Source organism: Bos javanicus, chromosome 5, assembly GCF_032452875.1.
Source record: "Bos javanicus breed banteng chromosome 5, ARS-OSU_banteng_1.0, whole genome shotgun sequence".
In the NCBI taxonomy this organism is placed as follows: Eukaryota; Metazoa; Chordata; class Mammalia; order Artiodactyla; family Bovidae; genus Bos; species Bos javanicus.
Window position 1 is genome coordinate 42,022,232 of NC_083872.1, and position 24,817 is coordinate 42,047,048.

Below are 24,817 nucleotides of genomic sequence, written 5' to 3' on the forward strand. Positions count from 1 at the left end.
TTTAAAGGATGGGATGCTATTACGGACTGGAAAGATGTCTTATCAGGAGGGGAAAAGCAAAGAATGGGCATGGCTCGCATGTTTTATCATAGGTAAGTGTATTATATTCAAGTTACTATTGATACTATTCTATTGTTGTAATAAAAAAATGTTCGGATAGGATCCCTTGTCCTCATTCGGTTTGAAAATATATTTCTGAAAAGCTAGTGCTTAGAATTTATAGTATTTAAATTTCTTAGGTTGTTTTTTAATGTGACAGAAATCTCCAAGTGTTTGTTCTATTTATTTTATGTTGAGTAATGTTAGATGACAAAATTTAATTTTTGTGTCCTAAGTTTGAAAGTGGGATAATTACTAATTTTAAAATGTGAAGACTAGATAACCACTATTATGCTATTGTGAACACAGTAGGTAGACATTCAGTGAAAGTCAAAGTCGCTCAGTTGTGTCTAACTCTTTGCAACCCCATAGAGTGTAGCCTTCCAGGCTCCTCGGTCCATGGAATTCTCCAGCCCATAATACTGAGGTAGGTAACTGTTCCCTTCTCCAGGGGATCTTCCCAACCCAGGGATCGGACCCAGATCTTCCACATTGCAGGCAGATTCTTTACCATTTGAGCCACCAGGGAAGCCCAGATATTCAGTAATACTTCTCAATTACATTATTAAATTAAAACTAAATTAAATTTCTAGTCAGTCAGTGGCCTATAAAGTTAGTAGTGTTCTCCTTGAGAGGAGGCATATCTAATGGTAAAAGGAACCAACCAGCCTAAGTCTTAATGGACTCAGAAATAAAGAGATGCAGGAAATAATTTATCTTGATAAAACTTTTCTATTTCTAACCAGCTTAATAGCCTTTTGGTTCAGAGTATCAAGCACAAGACACTAGAAATAAATATTGAAGCTATTATGATTTGTTCCTTTTTTTTAATCCTATTTTCTGTGAAAAATAAATTCCCATTTTAATGTTAGGCCTCTGGCAATGAGAACCTAAGTTGTTACTTTCAGTACTTATATCTTGGGCATTAAAGTTATGTACATGGATGGCTGAGTGGACCATAAGCTGGGGCACATGCAATACTCTTGATGAAGTTGCAGTGGAAGCAATAAAACTTCTGTAGGGAACCTTTAAAAGCTGATAGAAAAAATGCAAAAAAAAAAAATCAAGTAAGCTTCATTAAACACTTAGCAACAAGTTGACTATCAATTTTTTAGAAATCTTTTATTATGGAAAATCCATTAAAAGTTCATCAAAAAAGAGAATATTGTAAGATGAACCCTATATTCCCATCACACTGATTCAACAAGTCTAATATTTTACAGCACTTGATTTATTTATTTTTTTATATAAAGCATTGTGAAGCAAATCCAAAGTCATGGAATTTTTCATGAAATATTTTGACATCAATCTCTGAAATATTAGGATATTTTTCTTACATTATATACCATAATCATCATTAATACAATTGACAATAATCATTTAAAATTATTTCATACCTGGTTCATATCCAATTTCCCTGATGGTCTCAAAAATATCTTTTTATACTTGGTTTGTTCAAACCAAGATCCAAACAAATTTTATGTATTGAATTTTGTTGTTATATATCTCTTAATTATTTTTAATTTAAAGAGTTGTTTCTTCTCCCTGCCTCTGTGCCCCTCCCATCTTTTATGTTATTGACTTGTTGAAGAAGCTAGGTCAGTTGTCCTTTAAGAATGTTGTCCTTTCAAGATTGATCTGATTGCTTCCTCTTGAGATCCCTTTACCTCTTTCCTCAATCTACTATTTTTCTTATAAACTGGAAATTAGAGCTAAAAACTTGATTATATTTAGGTTCAGCCTTTCTGGTAAGAATATAACGTGTAATATTTATCACTGAAAAAATAATGTATAGTTTAAATGACTTTATTAAATATAATTATGTGTTTATATTATAGAAGTGGAAAATTTAGATGAGTAAAAAGAAGAAAAAATTCTGTTTTACTACTTGTAGCACATAAAATTTTAGTATAGTATTTTCTCTATTTTAGTATACAAAAGTTGGTTGTTATTTTTAACTTTTTAATATGTAACTATTTTCATAAAGTATTTACAGTTTATATTCCTCTTTTTTTGGGGGGGGGCATACCACATGGCTTGTGGAATCTTAGTTCCCTGACCAGGGATTGAAATCAGGCCCCAGCAGTGAAAGCACTGAGTCCTAACAACTGGACCACAAGGGAACTCCTTGTATCCCTCTTTTTATTTTGTATCCTATTATGTGTATTACTATGTAATAGCTAGCCAAGGTTTGTTTATTATTATTATAACATTTATGTACCAAATACATAAATGTATTTCAGTATTCAATTCAATGAATTCTGATAAATGTATATACAATATATAATCAATATCCCAATTAAGATAAAGAATGATTCTATCACTTAGAAAGTCCCTCATGCCCCTTTCCAGTCAAATCTTTCCATAGACAATTTCTGTTTCCATTTCTAATGCATAAATTAGTTCTCCTGTTCTACAACTTCATATAAATTAATCATGTTGTGTGTGTGTTTGTCGCTCAGTTATGTCCAACTCTTTGCAACCCCATGGACTGGAGCTCACTAGGCTCCTCTCTCCATGGAATTCTCCAGGCAAGAATACTGGAGTGGGTTGCCATTCCATCCTTCAGGGGATCTTCCCGACCCAGGGATCAAACCCAGGTCTCCCACATTGTGGGCAGATTCTTTACTGTCTGAGCCACCAGAGAAGCCCCAAAATTAAATCATACAATATGTATTATTTTGTGTTATAGCTGGAGTTTATACATGAGAAAAATGTTGTGTAATAACATGGTATTTTAATAACATACATGGTTAGTTCAAGGATAAGGCAAACTAAAAAATATAAACTAAAATATGCAAACTCTGAATTTTTAGTGAAGTATATTTTACAATGACTTTTTTGAGATAATGTGGTGAGATTCGAGAGTAAACTTTGTAGTATGAAATTTATGACTATCTGTTAACCACTATTACCTTGAATCTGTCTGTGCCTTGTCCATAAATATTCAGTAATACGATCCCCCATATAGTTGGTGAAATGTGACATGCTGGTGGTTTTCTTGCTCAGTCATGTCCAACTCTTGCAATCCCATGGACTGTAACCTGCCAGGCTCCTCTGTCCATGGGATTCTCCAGGCAAGAATACTGGAGTGGGTTGCCATTTGCTTCTCCAGTTAAATCTTCCCAACCCAAGAATCAAACCCAGGGCTCCTGCATTGCAGGCAGTTTCTTTACCAACTGAACTACAACTGAAGCCTGAAATGTAAAATGATGGAACGTGATATGTGGCTGTAAATTTCTCATTATGTCAGTGTGTTAATAAGATAAAAAGCAAGTGGCATTAATAAAAGATGCTAACCTAAAGAGATTTTTAAGTGCCTATCACTTAAATACTTGATACTCATGTATCTAAAATATTTTTGGTATAAAATGATACTGAATAAAAAATACTAAAGCTAGTGAAGGACCTCACTGTTTGTGGAAATGTAAGTTGGTAAAGCTACTGTGGAAACCAGTGTGCAGGTTCCTTAGAAAACTAAAACTAAAATTACCATATGACCCAGCAATCCCACTCCTGGGCATATAGTACAAAACTATAATTCATAAAGATACATGCACCCCAGTATTCATAGCAGCACTATTCACAATAGCCCAGACATGGAAACCACCTAAATGTCCATCTACAGATGAAGGATAAACATGTGGTACATCTATATAATGGAATACTTCTTAGCTTAAAAAAAAAAAAAGAAAGAATGCCATTTGCAGCAACACAGATGCAACTAGAGGTTATCATACTAAATGAAGTAAGTCAGAAAGAGAAAGCAAATACCATATGAGGTCATTCATATGTGAAATCTAAAATATGACACAAATAAACCTATCTATGAAGCAGAAACATATTCATTAACAGAGAGAACAGATTAGTGCTTGCTAGGAGAGAGGATTTGTGGGGACGGACTGAGTAGGTGGGGGTTAGCAAATGTGAGCTTTTATATGTATAATGGATAAACAACAGGGTCCTGCTGTATAGCAAAAGGAACTATGTTCGCTATCCTATGATAAGCCATAATGGAGAAGAATATAAAAAAGAATGTATGTATTATATTTTATTATAGTTGATTTACAATATTATATTAATTACTCCTGTACAACAAAGTGATTCAGACATATATGTATATACATATATATACAACAAAGTGATTCAGATATATATGTATATATACATGTATACATATATATCTGAATATATATAGGAAATGGCAACCCACTCCAGTATTCTTGCCTGAGAAATCCCATGGACAGAGGACCCTTGTGGGCTACAGTCCATGGGGTCACAAAGAGTCAGATATGACTAAGCAACTAAACACACACACATACATGTATATATATATATATCTTAATCACCTTGCTGTATAGGAGTAATTAATGTAACATTATAAATCAACTTAAAAAAATTTTAAAAACCCAGTGAAGGAAAAGTATAATAATGAAAAATTGCCTCCCTTCTTTCTCAAAGAATTATTAAGAAGATTTGAATTATAATGAGAAAGACTTGAGCTAACAACTAAAGTGGAGTACTTTAGCAAGGAGAATTATGTGTCAAAATCTTAGTCTTTTTGAGAGGATTTTAATTTTAATGTTTAAAAATGATTAGGAAAGTCCCACCTTATAGGAAATAGATTAGATCCTTCTTAAGCCTCACTCTTCTGATGATGCACCAAAAGAAAAATCTGAGAAACAGTGTTATCTAATGTTTAACTTAGTTATATCAGTTTCAGCTTACAGTCCCTGCTTAATATATTTGCATGCGTGTACGCATGCGTACACACACACACACACACACACACACACCCCACAAAACCAGTTCTACCAAGGAAACAAAATATCTTACATCTGCTAGGCTAGGAGTTGCTATGACAACAGAGTGTAAGAAATATACATTTTTTCTAATTCTAAAATGGCATCTCTTCTGTTTACCTCAAAGCACTCTAAAAAATAAGACAATACAGTACCATTACTAAAAATAGAGTTATACAAAAAAATAAAATTTTACCCCAAGCCTCTCTGTTTTATACTTCCTTTTCTCCTCTCTCATTTTTACTTAAGAAAATCATCCACAAACAGAAATAAACTCTGAGACAAATAATTCTTGATACTTTAACCTGAACAATAACCAAAAGCTAACCAGTTAAACCACTTCTGTTGTCAAGGGGAAACTGCAGTGATCTTTATTTCTTTGTGTGGAGAGCTAATATTAAAATCAAGTGTAGTGTTAAAGTTGGGTTTGTCTCCTGTATCTTTATACTTACATTTAGTTATTTTTGGCTATGCTAAGTCATTGGTGCTGCATGAGGGCTTTCCCTAGTTGTGGTGAGCAGAAGCTACCCTTTGTTGCGGGGCATGGACTTCTCATTGTGATGGCTTCTCTTGTTGCAGAGCACAGGCTCTAGGCACATGGGCTTCTGGAGTGCAGGCTCAGCAGTTGTGGCTTATGGGCTTGCTGCTCCATGGCATGTGGGAGCCTCCTGGACCATGGATCAAACCAGTGTCCCTTGCATTGCAAGGTGGACTATTAACCACTGGACCACCAGAGAAGCCCTCTATTATCCTTGACAGGGTACTCCCCAATATTAAACAGGATCCTATTAATAAACAATCCATCAAATTACTAGGAAAAGAGTTTGAAGTGCCAAATATTTTTGCTGAATGAGAAATTACTACTGGTTTCAATTTTCATCTTTTCTTTGTCATTTTATTTTATTCTTTTACAGTGTATTTTTTCCTGAAGCATAGTTGATTTACAGTGTTGTATTAATTACTCCTGTACAGCAAAATGATTCAGTTATATATATATGTGTGTGTGTGTGTATGTATATATTCTATTTAAAAAAATTAATCTCCATTTTATGGTTTGTCATATGATACTGAATATAGTTCTCTTACTATACAGTAGAATCTTCTGTTTACCCTTTCCATGTATAACAGCTTACATCTGCTTACCCCAACCTCTCACGCCTTCCTCCCCCATCCCTCCCCCTTGGCAACCATAAACAAGTTCTCTATGTCCATGAGTCTGTATTTCACAGATAGGTTCATGTTCATATAAAATATAATAGCATATGATATTTGTCTTTCTCTGGCTGTCTTAGTATGATAATCTCTGGTTGCATCCATGTAGCTGAAAATAGCATTATTTCATTATTTTTTTATGGCTAAGTACTATTTCATTTTGTGGAACACACCAAATCTTCTTTATGCATTCATCTGTCCATATTCATTTAGGTTGCTTCCATGTCTTCAGTTCAGTTCAGTCGCTCAGTCATGTCCAACTCTTTACGACCTCATGAATCACAGCATGCCAGGCCTCCCTGTCTATCACCAACTCCCAGAGTTCACTCAAACTCATGTCTATCGAGGCGGTGATGCCATCCAGCCATCTCATCCTCTGTCATCCCCTTCTCCTCCTGGTCCCAATCCCTCCCAGCATCAGGGTCTTTTCCAGTGAGTCAACTCTTCACATGAGGTGGCCAAAGTATTGGAGTTTTAGCCTCAGCATCAGTCCTTCTGATGAACACCCAGGACTGATCTCCTTTAGGATGGACTGGTTGGATCTCCTTGCAGTCCAAGGGACTCTCAAGAGTCTTCTCCAACACCACAGTTCAAAAGCATCAGTTCTTCGGTGCTCAGTTTTTTTCACAGTCCAACTCTCACATCCATACATGACCACTGGAAAAACTATAGCCTTGACTAGACGGACCTTTGTTGGCAAAGTAATGTCTCTGTTTTTCAATATGGTATCTAGGTTGCTCATAACTTTCCTTCCAAGGGAGTAAGTGTCTTTTAATTTCATGGCTACAATCACCATCTGCAGTGATTTGGAGCCCAAAAAACTAAAGTCTGACACTGTTTCCACTGTTTCCCCATCTATCTGCCATGAAGTGATGGAACAAGATGCCATGATCTTAGTTTTCTGAATGTTGAGCTTTAAGCCAGCTTTTTCACTCTCCTCTTTCACTTTCATCAAGAGGCTTTTTAGTTCCTCTTCACTTTCTGCCATAAGGGTGGTATCATCTGCATATCTGAGGTTATTGATATTTCTCCTGGCAATCTTGATTCCAGCTTGTGCTTCTTCCAGCCCAGCGTTTCTCATGATATACTCTGCATATAAGTTGGCTATTTTAAATAGTGCTGCTTTGATCATAGGAGTGCATGTATCTTTTCAAATTATAGCTTTATCTAGGTATATGCCCAGGAATGGGATTGCTGGATCATATGCACTTCCCTGGTTGCTCAGACCGTAAAAAATCTGCCTGCAGTACGGGAGACCTGAGTTTGATCCCTGGGTCAGGAATATCCCCTGGAGAAGGGAATGGCAACCCACACCAGTATTCTTGCCTAGAGAATTCCATGGACAGAAGAGCCTGGCAGACTGCAGTCCATGAAATCGCAAATAATCAGAAATGACTGAGTGACTAACTCACAGACACAGAAACTTTAATTTTAGCTTTTTGAGTAATCTTAATACTGTTTTCCATAGTCACTGTACCAGTTTACATTCCTACCAACAGTATAAATAAGATGTTTGCATTTTTCTTCAAACCCTCTCCAGCATTTATTATTTGAAGATTTTTTCATGATAGCTGTTCTGACTGATGTGAGTTGGTACCTCATTGGAGTTTTGACTTGCATTTCTCTAATAATTAGAGATAATGAGTCTCTTTCCATGTACCTGTTGGCCATGGATATGTCTTCTTTGGAGAATTATCTATTTATGTCTTCTGCCCATTTTTTGGTTGGGTTAATTTTTGTTGTTGTTATTGAATCATAGAAGTTGTTTGTGTGTTTTAGAAATTAAACCCTTGTCAGTTGTATCATTTAAAAAGACTTTTCTCCCAGTCCATAGATTGTCTTTTAATTTTGTTTATGTTTTCCTTTGCCGTGCAAAAGCTTACAAGTTTGATTAGGTCTCATTTGTTTATTTTTGCTTTTATTTCTATTGTTTTGGGACACTGACTTAAGAAAACATTGATTTATGTCAGAGAATGTTTTGTCTGTGTTCTCTACTAGAAGTTTCATGGTGTCTTGTCTTGTATTTAACTCTTTAAGCCATTTTGAGTCTGTTTTTGCATGTGGTATGAGGGTGTGTTCCAATTTCATTAATTTACATATTGCTGTCCAACTCTCCCAATACCACTTGCTGAAGAGACTATATTTTCCCCATTGTGTATTCTTGCCTCCTTTGTCAAAGATTATCCATAGATATGTGAGTTTATTTCTGGGCTCTATTCTGTTCCATTGACAGAAAGAAAACAGAGAAAGGAAAAAATTATAAAGAGCTAGAGGGTGAAAATGAAAGGAAGAGAGTAAACAGAAGTATATGGTGGCAAATGTCAGGTGCCTCTGATAGTAGTAGATTGTCATTTCCAGAGAAAAAAACTGAGCTAGTGAGAAAAAAGTGTTGAGTGCAATCAGAAAAATATATATGGATTTTTTTCTCAAAGAAAATAGTCACAATGTTACCAGGTTAAATGCCGGCTCTAAATTTGTCAGATTAGCCATACTTACTTTTGTAGAGTCTTAGATCAACAAAATTCTATCAGTAGTGATTAGGTATTTACATTATTGATAAAATTATCTCTTAATAAATGTTTGCAAACAGAATTGTGACATGATCGATAATTCGCTACTAAAATGTATTTTTAGTGTACTTAGAACCTTGTCACCAAGAATGAACTGTCTTTTGCAGCAAGGTTCTTTCAGTGACCTGTCATCTTTCTTCTGCCTCACAGTCATGACTCACCAATCTGCAATAAAGCTTATTGTATTATGAGCAGATATTAAAAAAATCTATTTAAAATCTCAGAAGAATATGAAATTCTATTCCAAAGAAGGGGGAATGACTGCTTTTTTTGCTTTATCATTTGTCACCTTAAACATGTCATTATTCTCTTTTCTCCTGTAAAATTGTTAACATTGCAGTTCATATTGCCAAATAAAGGTTTATAATTCAAAATGAAAATTTTAATTTATTTGTGCTTATGTTTAAGACCAAAATATGCATTGCTAGATGAATGCACCAGTGCTGTCAGCATTGATGTTGAAGGAAAGATATTTCAGGCTGCAAAAGGAGCTGGAATTTCCTTACTTTCTATAACACACAGGCCTTCACTTTGGTAAGTGTTTCCAATGCTCATTTATGATAAATGATGACTTTGCTAAACTTTTTACCATAGAGCATAAGACATTTCAGTTATTTTCCACCTGCATTTCAGTTAAGGTTAAACTATGCCTAAGAGAGTGACATCACTCTTAAGCTAAAAGTTGAAGTTCCTGTACTTGATAACATATGACAGAAATTAGTGATCTTTTCCATACGCTTTTCAAAATTGTATTTATTTATTTTATTTCTGTCTGCACAGGGTCTTTGTTGTCGCACACAGGCTTTCCTCAGTTGCGGCAGGAAGTAAGCAGGGGCTGCTCTCTAGTTTTGGCGTGTGGACTTCTCATTACAGTGGCTTCTGTTATTGCAGAGCATAGGCTCCAGAGTGTGCGGCCTTCAGTAGCTGCTGCTCCCAAACTCAGTAATTGTGTGCGTGGGCTGTAGAGTACAGCCTTAGTAGTTTTGGCACACAGGTTTAATTGTTCCATAGCCTGTGAAATCTCTCTGGATCAGGAATTGAACCAGTGTGCCCTGCATTAGCAGGTGGATTCTTAACCACTAGACAACCAAACAAGTCCTTTCATATACTTTTGAGTAACTCTCTTTAGGTTTTAAGTTTTCCAAAACTTTGACTTCCCAATGGGTGTGGGACCTTACCAACATTAAATTGAAAACTATGTCAAGGGAAAAATTAGAGTGTTTAAACAGAGCTTTTTTTTTTTTTTTTTAACAAAAAAATGAGCAGACATTTTTTTGTAAATAATATTTCATAAAACCTAATGGAATTTTCTCTTTTTTAAAAAAAGATCACCATTTTTATCATCGCCTTATGTTTTTATTGATTCATCATCATCGTAAGAGTCACTAATGCAGATTCAACACCTATTCTATTCCAAGCTTATTTTATTTAAGCCTAATAGCAACCTTATAGAGTATGCTGCTGCTACTGCTGCTAAGTCGCTTCAGTCGTGTCCGACTCTGTGCGACCCCATAGATGGCAGCCCACTAGGCTCCCCCACCCCTGGGATTCTCTAAGCAAGAATACTGGAGTGGGTTGCCATTTCCTCCTCCAATGCATGAAAGTGAAAAGTCAAAGTGAACTTGCTCAGTCGTGTCCGACTCCCAGCGACCCCATGGACTGCAGCCTACTAGGCTCCTCCGTCTGTGGGATTTTCCAGGCAAGAGTACTGGAGTGGGGTGCCATTATAGGTATCCTAATTTTTCCTATTATACAGATGAAGAAACTGAGAGCTAGAAAATGAGGAACATAATTTTCTATGATCATATTCTCTATACCCTCCTCTATTGCACTACTTATTATAAGGAACTCAAAAGGTATCTCATGCATGATTCATAAAAAAATTTTAATTCTCACTACATTCTACTGTCTACATTTGCATTTCTGTTTCATCAATCAAAATCTTTTCCTTTGACATGTTAGTAGGTATATAGTGGACTCTACGTGCTATGGCTTCCTATTTCCCAGGGATAGGCAGGATTCCTCCTCTGTCTCTGACTGGAGCATTCTGTAGCATGTAGCTGATCACATTTGTGCCAAAGCTGTCATTATGTACATGACTTCAAACCTAGACTAAATAGCAAGCTTTAAGTTAATGCTTAAAGCATTTCTATCCCTTTACCTTATAGAGAATGCTTACTTTAAGACTGTGAGTAAGTTGAGTATTCAGTTTAGATAAGATTTTATTTGTTCAAAGTTCTTTGACTCTGAATTCTACTTTTGAGAGGATAATCTATTTCACACTTCATTTAAACATTTGGATTTTTTTATATTTTTCTTTCCCAAAGTTTACCTGAAAATAGAGAATTTCATGAAGTGGTCTTTTCTATAGAATTTTGTAGTTTGTCTCTCTGTTGTTAATCAGCATCTGGAGTGATAGGACCCTGATTTGCCAATCTCCCCAGAGGCAGTCTGGATCTGGTCCAGGATGAGTTACAGTCCATGTCGATGAGTGATATCTATGACCTTCTCTTGGAGAGAACCAACAGGAACTGGTTTAATACAATTATGACATATGCCTGTGGAGCCAGACTTGTAGAACTTTTGAGTCCTTTATAATGCAGTCCTGGTGTTTTTATAACCTCTATCAATGAGTTTATTATGCATTCTTGTCATTTAGTTCCTATTCAAGTAGCCTAAAGTGGTGTTGGAAGCAACAGAACAGTTGGCGTTGTTTTTGTTTTTGTTTTTTTTTCATTTTAGAACAAAGAGGTTTTTATTGTTGTTGTTTTTAAGACTTTTCTTTTAAAAAAAAGTTTTAGGTTCATAGCAAAATTGAACATACAGAAATATGCCCATACTCTCTGTCCCTATACATGTATAGCCTCCTCCATGATCAACATCCCCCTCCAGAGTGGTATAATTGTTATAATTGATGAACCTATATTGACACATTCTTAGCATCCAAAGTCCATAATTTTCCTTAGGATTCACTTACTGTTGTACATTGTATAGGTTTGGACAGATTTATAATTACATGTGTCTACCATTATAGTCATACACAACTGGGCCTGCACACTTTCAGGCTCAGTTCAGTTCAGTTCAGTCGCTCAGTCATGTCTGACTCTTCGCAACCCCATGGATGCAGCTGCATGCCAGAATTCCCTGTCCATCACCAACTTCCAGTACTTACTCAAACTCATGTCCATTAGGTCAGTGGTGTGATCCAACCATCTCATCCTCTGTCATCCCCTTTTCCTCCTTCCTTCATTCTTTTCCAGCATCAGGGTCTTTTCCAATGAGTCAGTTGTTTGCATCAGGTAGTCAAAGTATTGGAGTTTCAGCTTCAGCATCAGTTCAGTTCAGTTCAGTTTAACCACTCAGTCGTGTCTGACTCTGCGACTCCATGGACTACAGCACACCAGGCCTCCCTGTCCATCACCAACTCCCAGAGTTTACTCAAACTTGTGTCCAATGAGTTGGTGATGCCATCCAACCATCTCATCCTCTGTCATCACGTTCTCCCGCCTTCAATCTTTCCCAGCATCAGGGTCTTATCAAATGTGTCAGTTCTTTGCATCAGGTGGCCAAAGTATTGGAGTTTAAGCTTCAACATCAGTCCTTCCAATGAATATTCACGACTGATTTCCTTTAGAATGGACTGGTTGGATCTCCTTGCAGTCCAAGGGACTCGCAAGAGTCTTCTTCAACCCCACAGTGCAAAAGCATCAATTTTTCAGTGTTCACCTTTCTTTATAACCCAACTCACATCCATACATGACTACTGGAAAAACCATAGCTTTGACCAGATGGACCTTTGTTGGCAAAGTAATGTCTCTGCTTTTTAATACGCTCTCTGGGTTGGTCATAGCTTTTCTTCCAGGAAGCAAGCATCTTTTAATTTCATGACTACAGTCACCATCTGCAGTGATTTTGGAGCCTAAAAAAATAGTCTCTCATTGTTTTCATTGTTTCCCCATCAATTTGCCATGAATGGATGGCACCAGATGCCATGATATCTGTTTTCTGAATGTTGAATTTTAAGCCAGCTTTTTCACTCTCCTCGTTTACTTTCATCAAGAGGCTTTTTAGTTCTTCTTTGCTTTCTGCCATAAGGGTGGTATCATCTGCATATCTGAGGCTATTGATAATTCTCCTGGCAATCTTTATTCCAGCTTGTGCTTCCTCCAGCCCAGCATTTTGCTTGATCATTCTGCATATAAGTTAAATAAGCAGGATGACAATATATAGTCTTGATGTACTCCTTTCCCAATTTGTAACCAGTCTGTTGTTCGATGTCCAGTTCTATCTGTTGCTTCTTGACCTGCATACAGATTTCTCAGGAGGCAGGTCAGGTGGTCTGGTATTCCCATCTCTCGAAGAATTTTCCACAATTTGTTGTGATCCACACAGTCAAAGACTTTGGCATAGTCAATAAAGAGAAGTAGAGTTTTTCTGGAATTCTCTTGCTTTTTCTATGATCCAACTAATGTTGGCAATTTGAACTCTGGTTCCTCTGCCTTTTCTAAACCCAGCTTGAACATCTAGAAGTCACAGTTCATGTACTGTTGAAGCCTGGCTTGGAGAATTTTGAACATTATTTTGCTAGCATGTGAGATGAATTCAATTGTGCAGTAGTTTGAGCATTCTTTGGCATTGTCTTTCTTTGGGATTGGGATGAAAACTGACCTTTTCCTATCCTGTGGCAATTGCTGAGTTTTCCGAATTCGCTATCATATTGAGTGCAGCACTTTCACAGCATCATCTTTTAGGATTTGAAATAGCTCATAGGGGACTGACTGAAATGAAAAAGTAGGAAGTCAAGAGATACTTGAGGTAGCAGTCCATTTCGGTCTTGGTGTACAAAATGAAGCAGGGCAAAGGCTAACATACCAAGAGAATGCACTGGTCATAGCAAACACCCTCTTCCAACAACACAAGAGAAGACTCTACACATGGACATCACCAGATGACCAACACCGAAGTCAGATTGATTATATTCTTTGCAGCCAAAGATAGAGAAGCTCTATACAGTCAGCAAAAACAAGACCAGGAGCTGACTGTGGCTCAGATCATGAACTCCTTATTGCCAAATTCAGACTTAAATTGAAGAAAGTAGGGAAAACCACTAGACCATAGATGTATGACCTAAATCAAATCCCTTATGATTATACAGTGGAAGTGAGAAATAGATTTAAGGGACTAGATCTGATACAGTGCCTGATGAACTATGGATGGACGTTCGTGACATTGTACAAGAGACAAGGATCAAGACAATCCCCAAGAAAAAGTAATGCAAAAAGGCAAAATGGTTGTCAGAGGGGACCTTACAAATAGCAGAGAAAATAAGAGAAGCTAAAGGCAAAAGAGAAAAGGAAAGATATACCCATTTCATTGCAGAGTTCCAAAGAATAGAAAGGAGAGATAAGAAAGCCATCTTAAGTGATCAATGCAAAGAAAGAGAGGAAAACAATAGAATGGGAAAGACTAGAGGTCTCCAGGAAAATTAGAGATACCAAGGGAACATTTCATGCAAAGAAGGGCACAATAAAGGACAGAAATGGTATGGACCTAACAGAAACAGAAGATATTAAGAAGACATGGCAAGAATACACAGAAGAACTATACAGAAAAGATCTTAATGACCCAGGTAATCATGATGGTGTGACCACTCACCTAGATCCAGACATCCTGGAATATGAAGTCAAGTGGGCCTTAGGAAGCATTACAAAGAACAAAGCTAGTGGAGCTGATGGCATTCCAGTTGACTGTTTTAAGTCCTAAAAGATGATGCTGTGAAAGTGCTGCACTCAATATGTCCTCAAATTTGAAAAATGCATCCTTATAGTGTTATACAGAGTATTTTGATTGCTCTAAAAATCCTCTGTGCTCTGCCATTTTATCCCTCTTCTCAACCCATGGATCATAAGTTCCAATCCCAGAACTTCATGACAAATAGAAAAGGAAAAAGTGGAAGCAAAACAGATTTTATTTTCTTGGGCTCCAAATCACTGCAGACAGTGACTGCAATCATGAAATTAAAAGACCTCTGTTCCTTGGAAGCAAAGCTATTACAAACCTAGACAGTGTATTAAAAAGTAGAGACATCATTTTGCCAACAAAGGCCCATCTAATCAAAGCTCTGGTTTTTCCAGTAGTCATGTATGGATGTGAGAGTTTGACTATAAAGAAGCCTGAGCACTGAAGAACTGATGCTTTGAATTGTGGTGCTGGAGAATATTCTTGAGATTCTCTTAGGCTGCAAAGTGATCAAACCAGTCAATCCTGAAGTAAATCAACCCTGAATATTCATTGGAAGGACTGAGGCTGAAACTGAAATTCTAATATTTTGTTCACCTGATGCAAAGAACCAACTCATTAGAAAAGACCCTGATGCTGGGAAAGATTGAGGGCAGGAAGAGAAGGGGACCACAAAGGATGAGATGGTTGGATAGCATCACTGGCTCAATGGTCATGGGTTTGAGCAAACTCTGGAGATAGTGAAGGACAGTGAAGCCTGGTGCACTGCAGTCCATGGGGTTGCAAAGAGTTGGACACAACTTAGAGACTAAACAACAACGTCAACCCCAGAAACCACTCATCTTTAATGTGTCCACAGTTTTTCCTTTCCTGGAATATCATGTACCTGGAACCATTCAGTATGTAGCCTTTTCAGACTGTTTTCTTTAACTTAGTGATAATCATTTGTTTCCTCCATGTCTTTTCACAGCTTGATACCTCATTTCTTTTTAGCGTTAAATAATATTTCATTGTTTCAACGTACACAGTGTGTTTATCCATTCACCTACTGAAGATAGGCTTGGTTGCCTCCAAGTGTTAGCCATTATGAATAAAGGTGTTATAAACATTCATATGCAGGTTTTTGTGTTGACATGCATTTTCTCAAGTCCCTTTAAGTAAATATCAAGAAGTGAAGTTACTGGATCGTACTGGTAAGAGTGTGTTTAGTTGTGTTAGAAACTACAAAACTGTATTCCAAAATAGCTATTCCACTTTTCATTTCCACTAGCAATGAAAGCCCCTGGAGAAGGAAATGGCAACCCACTCCAGTATTCCTGCCTGGAGAATCCCATGGACAAAGGAGCCTAGCAGGCTACAGTCCATAGGTTTGCAAGAGTGGGACACAACTTAGCGACTAAACCACCAAAAAACAATGAAAGAGAGTTCCTGTTGGTCCACAGCTTTATCAGCTTTTGAAGATGTCAGTGTTCTGGATTCTGGCCATTTCAAACAGGTGTGTAGTAGACAAATTTTTAAATAAATAATAAAATATAATTTCATACTTTTGAACCAAAAACCAAACGAACAAACATGTTTTTAATTGTAGCTACCCATGGTGTATTTCCCTGTAAACTAATAATCATGTTAATTCTGATTTATGAACTAGTTTAGTCATTTTAGGTTATAGAAATGTATCATTTCTGATTATCTTCTCTTCCTACATGAAATTCTTATTTTCCCTGAAAAGATTTCAGAAGAAGAAAAATATGTATTATATTTTCCTCCATACAACAAATGGGTAATTGTTGATCATAAAGAGTAAAATCAATACTATATCTGAAGACATCAAAAATTATAGAAGCTTATTAAATTATGTGATTCCTGAATAGAATTGCAATTTTATAATTACCACATCCAATGCTTTATCTTACTTGTACAGAAAGTCTGCAGATTATTTCCAATAAGCCTCTGTTAAAATAGTTTTCTTTTAAATTCCTCTGACTAAAATAAACCCTTAGATAGTATTTTAGCACATAATATAGAACATAGGTCATGAAACACTGATATGGTTTCTTCCCCTGTGTAGAAACCAAATAATGTTGTAGAACTGGAATGATGAGCCAAACCTTTAATATACACTGAAAATGGAAGTTGCTCAAGATCTGAACTACTGCATTCTAAAATTGCTCCTGGTTGAAGATTCACGATTAGGAAAGTCCAAGAGAAGTTGACAATGAAATAAACAAAATGATATTTTTTCCCTATTAATTCTCTTTCCTGTATCACTATCCTTCTTTTGTTTTTTCATTACTTTTGTTTTAGCTCTCGTATTTTAATAGCAATGTTGTCATTAAAAAAAAATTTCCCTTAATGTAAGAACACATTGTTTTAAATTTAATTTTAGCAAGGTCCCACCTGTTGGGAGGTCAAATTTATGGAAAAGTTGAAACCTTAAAGATAGTTACTCAAAAGTATATGGAAAAGATTAATATCTGTCATATGATATCAAACATATGAACATCAGCCTTCAGCTTAAGAGTGATATTTACCCTTTTAGGCATAGTTTAATTTAATTAGTTTAATTTCTGCATCTTAATGGTAAAACCATCCAATCAAAATGTAATGAAACCCAAATTTCTATCAATTGATAAATAGACAAAATGTATAATACCATAAATGGAATATTATTCAGCCATAAAAATGAAGTACTAATACTACAACTTTTAGATCATTTGTTGGGTGGAAGATCAGATCAGATCACATCAGTCGCTCAGTCGTGTCCAACTCTTTGCAACCCCATGAATCGCAGCACACCAGGCCTCCCTGTCCATCACCAACTCCCGGAGTTCACTGAGACTCACGTCCATTGAGTCAGCGATGCCATCCAGCCATCTCATCCTCTGTCATCCCCTTCTCCTCCTGCTCCCAATCCCTCCTAGCATCAGAGTCTTTTCCAATGAGTCAACTCCACATGAGGTGGCCAAAGTACTGGAGTTTCAGCTTTAGCATCATTCCTTCCAAAGAAATCCCAGGGCTGATCTCCTTCAGAATGGACTGGCTGGATCTCCTTGCAGTCCAAGGGACTCTCAAGAGTCTTCTCTAACACCACAGTTCAAAAGCATCAATTCTTCAGCGCTCAGCCTTCTTCACAGTCCAACTCTCACATCCATACATGACCACAGGAAAAACCATAGCCTTGACTAGACGAACCTTTGTTGGCAAAGTAATGTCTCTGCTTTTGAATATGCTATCTAGGTTGGTCATAACTTTCCTTCCAAGGAGTGGAAGAAGTCAGTAACAAAAAGCTGTTTCATATGAGTCTGTATGTATGAAATATCCAGAATAGACAAATCTGCAGAGAGGAGCTTGGTAGTAGACAGGGACTGAGCAGCAGAAGAAATGGAGATGGACTGCTAATGGGTATGAGGATTCTTTGGGGAATGAAGAAATATTCTGGAATTGGATAGTGCTGGTGGTTACATGAGGGTGTGACTATACCAAAAATCACTGAATTTTACATTCTAAAAGAATAAATTTATAATATATAAATCATATTTCAATTTTAGAAAGGAGGGTAAAGTGACCTGATATATCCACACTGAACATAGTAACTAATAACAATGAGAACTTAAAAGAAATCAAGAAGTGAGAAAACCTGTAAGGTAAAAGCATAAAAACTGAAGACACATAAGAACATGTGCCACTTCAGCATAGTGTCAAGATGCAGTAGCTCAGCCATATGAGGCCAGATCTGCCAGGACTACCTACTTTAAACATACACCCTACAATTCCCAAAGATTGGTAACCTTAACTTTCACTTAGGAAAAGGTTGTTTACCTCCTGTCTCATCAGTAAAAATCATCTCTATACCTCTCTGAAATTCCTAGTTATGAACTTGAACCATAAGAAAAAGAGAGCAAATTATATGAAAGCATGAAACTGGCTTTAGAGGATTTCTATAAGTTTATTTTTAAAAAAACATTTTAAAACTTTGATTTTTGAGAAATTTTTCTTATGTTGACTAACTCATTCCCAAAGGATAGTGTATTTCCTTTATTCTTCTTAGTTATTTTCTAAATAACCTTTAAAATTTTTACTTTCTTGCCTCTGCTTCCTGTTCTTATTCCCATTCTAGTTCAGTTCAGTCACTCAGTCATGTCCAACTCTTTGCGACCCCATGGACTGCAGCACGTCAGGCTTCCCTGTCCATCACCAAGTCCCAGAGTTTACTCAAACTCATGTCCATCAAGTTGGTGATGCCATCCAATCATCTCATCCTCTGTCGTTCCCTCCTTCTCCCACTTCAATCTTTCCCAGCATCAGGGTCTTTTCCAATGAGTCCGTTCTCATCAGGTGGCCAAAAGATTAGAGTTTCAGCTTCAGTATCAGTCCTTCCAATGAATATTCAGGACTGATTTCCTTTAGGATGGACTGGTTGGATCTCCTTGCAGTCCAAGGGACTCTCAAGAGTCTTCTCCAACACCACAATTCAAAAGCATCAATTCTTCGGCGCTCAGCTTTCTTTATAGTCCAACTCTCTTTGTAGTCCAACTCTCATATCCATACATGACTACTGGAAAAACCATAGCTTTGCCTTTGTTGGCAAAGTAGTGTCTCTGCTTTTTAATACACTGTCTAGGTTGGTGATAACTTTTCTTCCAAGGGGCAAGCATCTTTTAATATCATGGCTGCAGTCACCATCTGCAGTGATTTTGGAGCCCCCCAAAATAAAGTCTCACTGTTTCCACTGTTTCCCCATCTATTTCCCATGAAGTGGTGGGACTGGATGCCATGATCTTAGTTTTCTGAATGTTGAGTTTTTAAGCCAACCTTTTCACTCTCCTCTTCCACTTTCATCTTTAGTTCTTCACTTTTTAAGTATTTTATATTTATTCAGGAGCTATACTAGGTTATGAATATAAATAAATGTAATAGTATGTCTTCCTTTGCAATTCACATATATTCAGAATATAAAATAAATTTAATACAAACAATAGAATTTTCTAGAAATTAATGATTTTGTGAGTGAAAACAATCACAATATTTTACCACTTGAGGGATTCTTGAAAATCAAATGTAAAATAGATACCTTACTTAAAATTTGCCTTTGAATATCAATTAGAATGATAAATCTGTAAGTAAAATGGCCTTGTGTAATTATTGCTAATAATATGATTTCATTTTGATTATGCAGGAAATACCACACTCATTTGTTACAGTTTGATGGTGAAGGAGGTTGGCGCTTTGAACAACTGGATAGTGCTATTCGTTTAACACTAAGTGAAGAAAAACAAAAGCTAGAATCTCAGCTAGCCGGAATTCCCAAAATGCAGCAGAGACTCAATGAACTATGTAAAATTTTGGGAGAAGACTCAGTGCTGAAAACAATAAAAAATGAAGATGAAACATCCTAATTTATTCTGATATGTTTTAAATGTTAATTTTTAATTAAAAGCTCAGAGACATGGTTACAGTTCATGCATTGTGTTAAGCTAAGGACAGAGGGAAAAAAGGTAGCAAGAAATGTTTTATAAGATTTTAGCATAAAGGAAATGTATGAGCTGACTTTTCAGAAGAAAATAAACAAATGCATTATGTAAGATTAGTCATTATGGCTTATACTAATTCCTAATGAAAGACTAATTCACATGTAAAGCAGGATTTTCTAGGTAAGTTAGCAAATTTGCTATGTGTATGTGATGTGTCTGAAAGTCTTGACAAACATGAGACCCATCTTGAGGACAGACAAGAACAATGTTTGCGTTGAAACCATGTGCATAAAAATAAAAGTTTGAGTGACATTTTTGTCCATTTGTGATTGTTAGATTTAACAGCTAGAATCTATGTTCCTTTATTGATAGTGGTCAGCTAAACCTGTGTACACAATAGTTTGATCGATAATTTCAACATGAAAAAATTCTTTTAATGACAGTGGTTGAAAGAAAGAAGCATGGCTATGCTTCTTTTATATGTAAAAAATATCCTATTTTTAATTTTAAATTTTGAGCATCTCAATGTGGGCACATAACAAGTTCACTTTAATGAGAATCTTATGTATTTGTTAGTAAACTTTTTCATTCTAAAAAGAGAATTGCCAATATGGAAAAGGAGTATCCAAACAATGTTTGTCTCAGCCTGTTACTTTACTTGAAAGGATTATTTATTGCAAATTCTGTCCAGAAATACTTAGCTTGTTTTTATGTTCAAAGGAGTCCACCACATTTTAAAAATAGCAGTGCTATAAGAATAGAGAGATTTTCAAAATCAGAGTTATAATATACATTGAAATAGTACTTTATAATTTGCAATTTATAGTAATATAATTTACAGTTCTCATTTACATCACTTCATTTTAATCCTTATGGCAAACTTTTGAGGCAGATATTATTTTTCCTAGTTTGCTTTTGAGAAAATTGACACTCATATTTGCCTTAATCAGGCAAATTTATTTAAGGGAAAATCCCAGGCTCAAATAAAGTTTTCCTGTTTCCCTGGTTCAGTGCTATTTTCACTATTATCCTTGAAATTCAACTGGGCTGTAGTAGCAATAAAAGATGAGATGTTGTAAAGAGAATTCGTAATGCTTGTATTGTAATTATTTGATTATTGTCTATAAGATATGGAAATTAAGTATAAAATGGAAACGTCATTGGTTTGTAGCTTAAAATGGGGCAGGAATGTTAGAAAAATCTTTCAACAATATGCACTCTTACTCAATATTAATGTACCCCTACACCCAGCAATCAAAAGGGGAACTGTTATGTCACTTTAATATTTATTGAACATAATGAGAAATAATCTATATGGAATAGTCTTATGAGATAAATCTTACATATTCGATTGCTCTGGAGTTAGTAGGAAAGCCAGGACTACCATTTTAATCTCCTACTGCCTGTGTGGCCATTGATAGGCCAGAAAAAGTGGAAATACTCAGTTATTAGTGGTTTAGGATTTTATTTGCATACTTAGACACAGCCATAATAGATGCTAAGTCAGTGACTCTCAGAGTTTTTCAATTGGTAGAAGACCTGGATGTCATTCATGGTGCCTATAATAGAACACCATAACATTTCACATTTTCAATTCTTTGATGCTGACATTTTTAATTATCAATAAATGTAACCACCTTACTTGAAAGAATATAATATAAAAATCAAAACCAGTACATCTAAGTTTTTCTGTTAGTATAATTAACTGCTCATTTATTCATTTGTCAGTTACTACTACTTACTATTAGGTGAGGCAGGCATCAAAGGTTTTATAAAAAATGCATAGAACTAAAACTTGAGAAATATTATTCATTTATCTAAATTATGTATTAGTAGTTATCCAGTTTATACCACTGTAGGGAAAAGTCTGGGGTGGTTATCTGAAGTTAATTTTTAAAGGTAGAAGAAGAAAATTAAAAGTTCTCACTTGAAACATGTGCATAATTTTTATGCCTTAGTTTTCTTAATTTGAAAATAAAGCATTTAGGAAAAAATACATTGTGTTTGAAACTTTGAAAAGAATGCCAAAGCAAATATTAGATTTTTAATTAGCCCTTATTTAATATATCCTACCAACTGGCTGAAGTAAAGAACTCATAATTTATAATGAGGATTCAAGGATTTTTTTAAAATTCTGTATTAAAAGCTGTACACATTGCAGTTTAAATGTTAAGAGTTCTAAAAGAAACATATTTTGCATGCACATTTTGTGTCCATTTATTTTCTGAATTTTCTTCCAGGACCAATATCCCCTAACTTGGAGGGGAAAAAACTGTAATTTGAATTTGTATTTATGTTTCATTTAAGTTTTTACAAAATGATCTAATGAGTATACCATGTTTTACTATTCTTATAGTTAAATTTTGAGAAAAATGTGAGTAAGATTGATAAATAAAATAGCCATCTTTGAATATAGCATCCTTGTATATAGCCATCTTTGAATTATAGGTGAGGAATGGAAAAAGAAGGATATTTCAATTTTCAAATGAATCTATTTGCCCAAATTATTTTGACATCTGTTTTATTTTGTTTTGGTAAAAAAAAAAAAAACCTATGAATTTATAGATACTGATTTTTGAATGTGTTGTTTTTGGTTAACTTATAAACTTGGAAAGTAAGTTGCATTCTATGAAAATGTTGCATTATATTTCTACAGCATGTAATGTTATGCCAAGCATGAGTCTAAAATAGTGTGTGTTCTTGTAAACAAGATCATGTGTGAAAATCTCTCTCCATTAATCTCAAGGAGAATAATATATCTTGAAATTCAACTGGAGTTTACATTTGTTTCTGATAGGAATGGTTTTCCCCTGATAATAGTTTAGTTTTTGTGTCAAATTTTGTTCTTCCAGTAAAGGTATAAATGACCATGTTAATTTTGTTTTGAGACTTTGATTCCAAGTATAATTTCATGTTTGGCAATAGTCTTAGCCTATTTTAATAGCTTTTAATCTGTTTGGAATAGTTTTTTTGACTCAATAAGCCTAGAAAAGTTTGTTACATATTGGAACCCATATCCAGAGAATGTTACATATTTCTGAGATATGCATAAAGTGGTAATCACTTTTATTAAAAGAGATGTCTTTGATATAACTACTTTATGCCAAATTATATTCATTTAGAAATGTAAAATACTTTCACATAGCTCAGAGTATTTACCAGTCTGATGATGTAGGTATGATTGAGAGGTAGGATTTAGATATAATTAAGAGTTATACTTGCAGCATTTGCCACATGAGAGCTTTCAGATGGATGTAGAGAATATTTTCGTTAAAAGCAAATTCCTTCTTCAGAATTGCTGATGCCTTTCCTAATTACCAAGTACAAAAGGCTTTACAGTTTTTGTTGTGAAATTTTCAAAACCAATTATCTACATTTATAAGCAAGCATTGTATAGTAGGGGTTGTACTAATGAAAGCAAATGAGAAAAATTCCTTAATGGTAAAAATCACCATGTGGTTACTTAAAGCTACAATATGGCTATGATGTGAATACACTGTAGTATAGTCTCCATCTGATATACAGTTATTTGAGCTCAACATTACTTGTGAGTTCCTAAATTATCATAGAAAATCTTGACTAATCAAAGGAATTACAGATCATTCCAGTAATAGAAAACATTCCTATTTCTATATTGTAAATGACTCTGTTGAGTGTTTTCATATACTTCAGTTACAAGTTATATGATGTACCATGCACAATAGTCACCAAATAGTTGTTTAAATATTTATTTTCCTTATTAATTCAACACATATTTATTTATTAAGTACCAACCTATGCCAGATGCTGTGCTAGGCTCTAGGAATAAATAAAATATGGTCCCTGTCCCAAGAAGCTTGCAGTCCACTGAAAATTAGGAAAATGAGTACCATCATTTGGAGAAAAATTCAATGGATATTATTTATTATTTATCAGGTAGACACAAGGGCTTCCCAGATGGCTCAGTGGTGAAGAATCTGTCTGCCAATGCACAAGATGCAGGAGATGAAGCTTCGACTCTTGGGTCAGGAAGATCCCATGGAGAAGGAAATAGCAACCCACTCCAGTTTTCTTGCCTGGGATAATCCCATGGACAGAAGAGCCTGGCGGGCTACAGTCTATGGGGTCGCGGAGAGTCAGACACGACTGGGAACAAAGGCACTACATGTAGGCACAAAACACTGTGTATACATTGACTCATTAAATCTCTACAAAACTCTTAATTTAATAAAAGAAGAAAGTGAGAACAGAAGTTAAGCAATTCATCCAACCAGATGCAGCTGTTAAACTGTAGAGCTGAAATTTGAGCCTAGCAATATTTGATTACCAAGCCTTTGCAACTCAGCATTACCTTCCTTTTAATTAGTTCAGGTCACTTTTCATTATTACAGTTTTTAATTCCAAAGTTATAGTATATTTTTTAGCTGGCTCAGGGTTTCTGGTTAAGCAAAGAAGCATTTGTTTTCCTCTAAAAAGGAAATTTGTCACACAAATTATGTATTTCCTTGTTTTTATTGTAAATGATAGATATATGGTCCTATGGAAGAAGGAGGACAAAAGGCTAGTTTTCAAATATTTTGAGGAAGAAATTCCAAACTGGTGAACATTTGTTAATTCAGTAAACAATGACACATTCAAGTCAGTTACCATGCTAAGGATTCAGAAGTAAAGGAGGCAAACCTCATCTCAGCCCTCATGAAACCTTTTAGTACATCAACACTAAACAACTTATCCTTCTTAGATGTGTTTCCATCTAAATAGAATGTTTTATAGAGTTTCTTAGTTCTTGTATTTCTTGCCTAAGTCCACTCTCTTGCAAAATTTAAGCAATAAGCATTTTTTTGGCAGCAGGATTCCCTTGACTATACACGTAAGGGCTTCCTCATACTAAATTACAAGGTCCAATAAAACAGGTCTGTAGGACTGTATCAGCTTTCACTAGTAG

The 24,817-nt window shown here is 35.6% G+C and overlaps 1 protein-coding gene across 1 annotated transcript in view; it reads left to right on the forward strand.

Moving 5' to 3' along the window:
• Positions 1 to 22,769, forward strand: part of ABCD2 (ATP binding cassette subfamily D member 2) — a 92,480-nt gene extending 69,711 nt beyond the window's left edge. The window contains exons 9-11 of the mRNA XM_061416464.1: positions 8 to 92; positions 9,092 to 9,217; positions 19,599 to 22,769. Of these exons, the coding sequence (XP_061272448.1) occupies positions 8 to 92; positions 9,092 to 9,217; positions 19,599 to 19,818 (431 nt within the window). The 3' untranslated portion in view covers positions 19,819 to 22,769. The remainder of the gene's footprint in view (positions 1 to 7; positions 93 to 9,091; positions 9,218 to 19,598) is intronic.
• Positions 22,770 to 24,817: the final 2,048 nt, after the last annotated feature.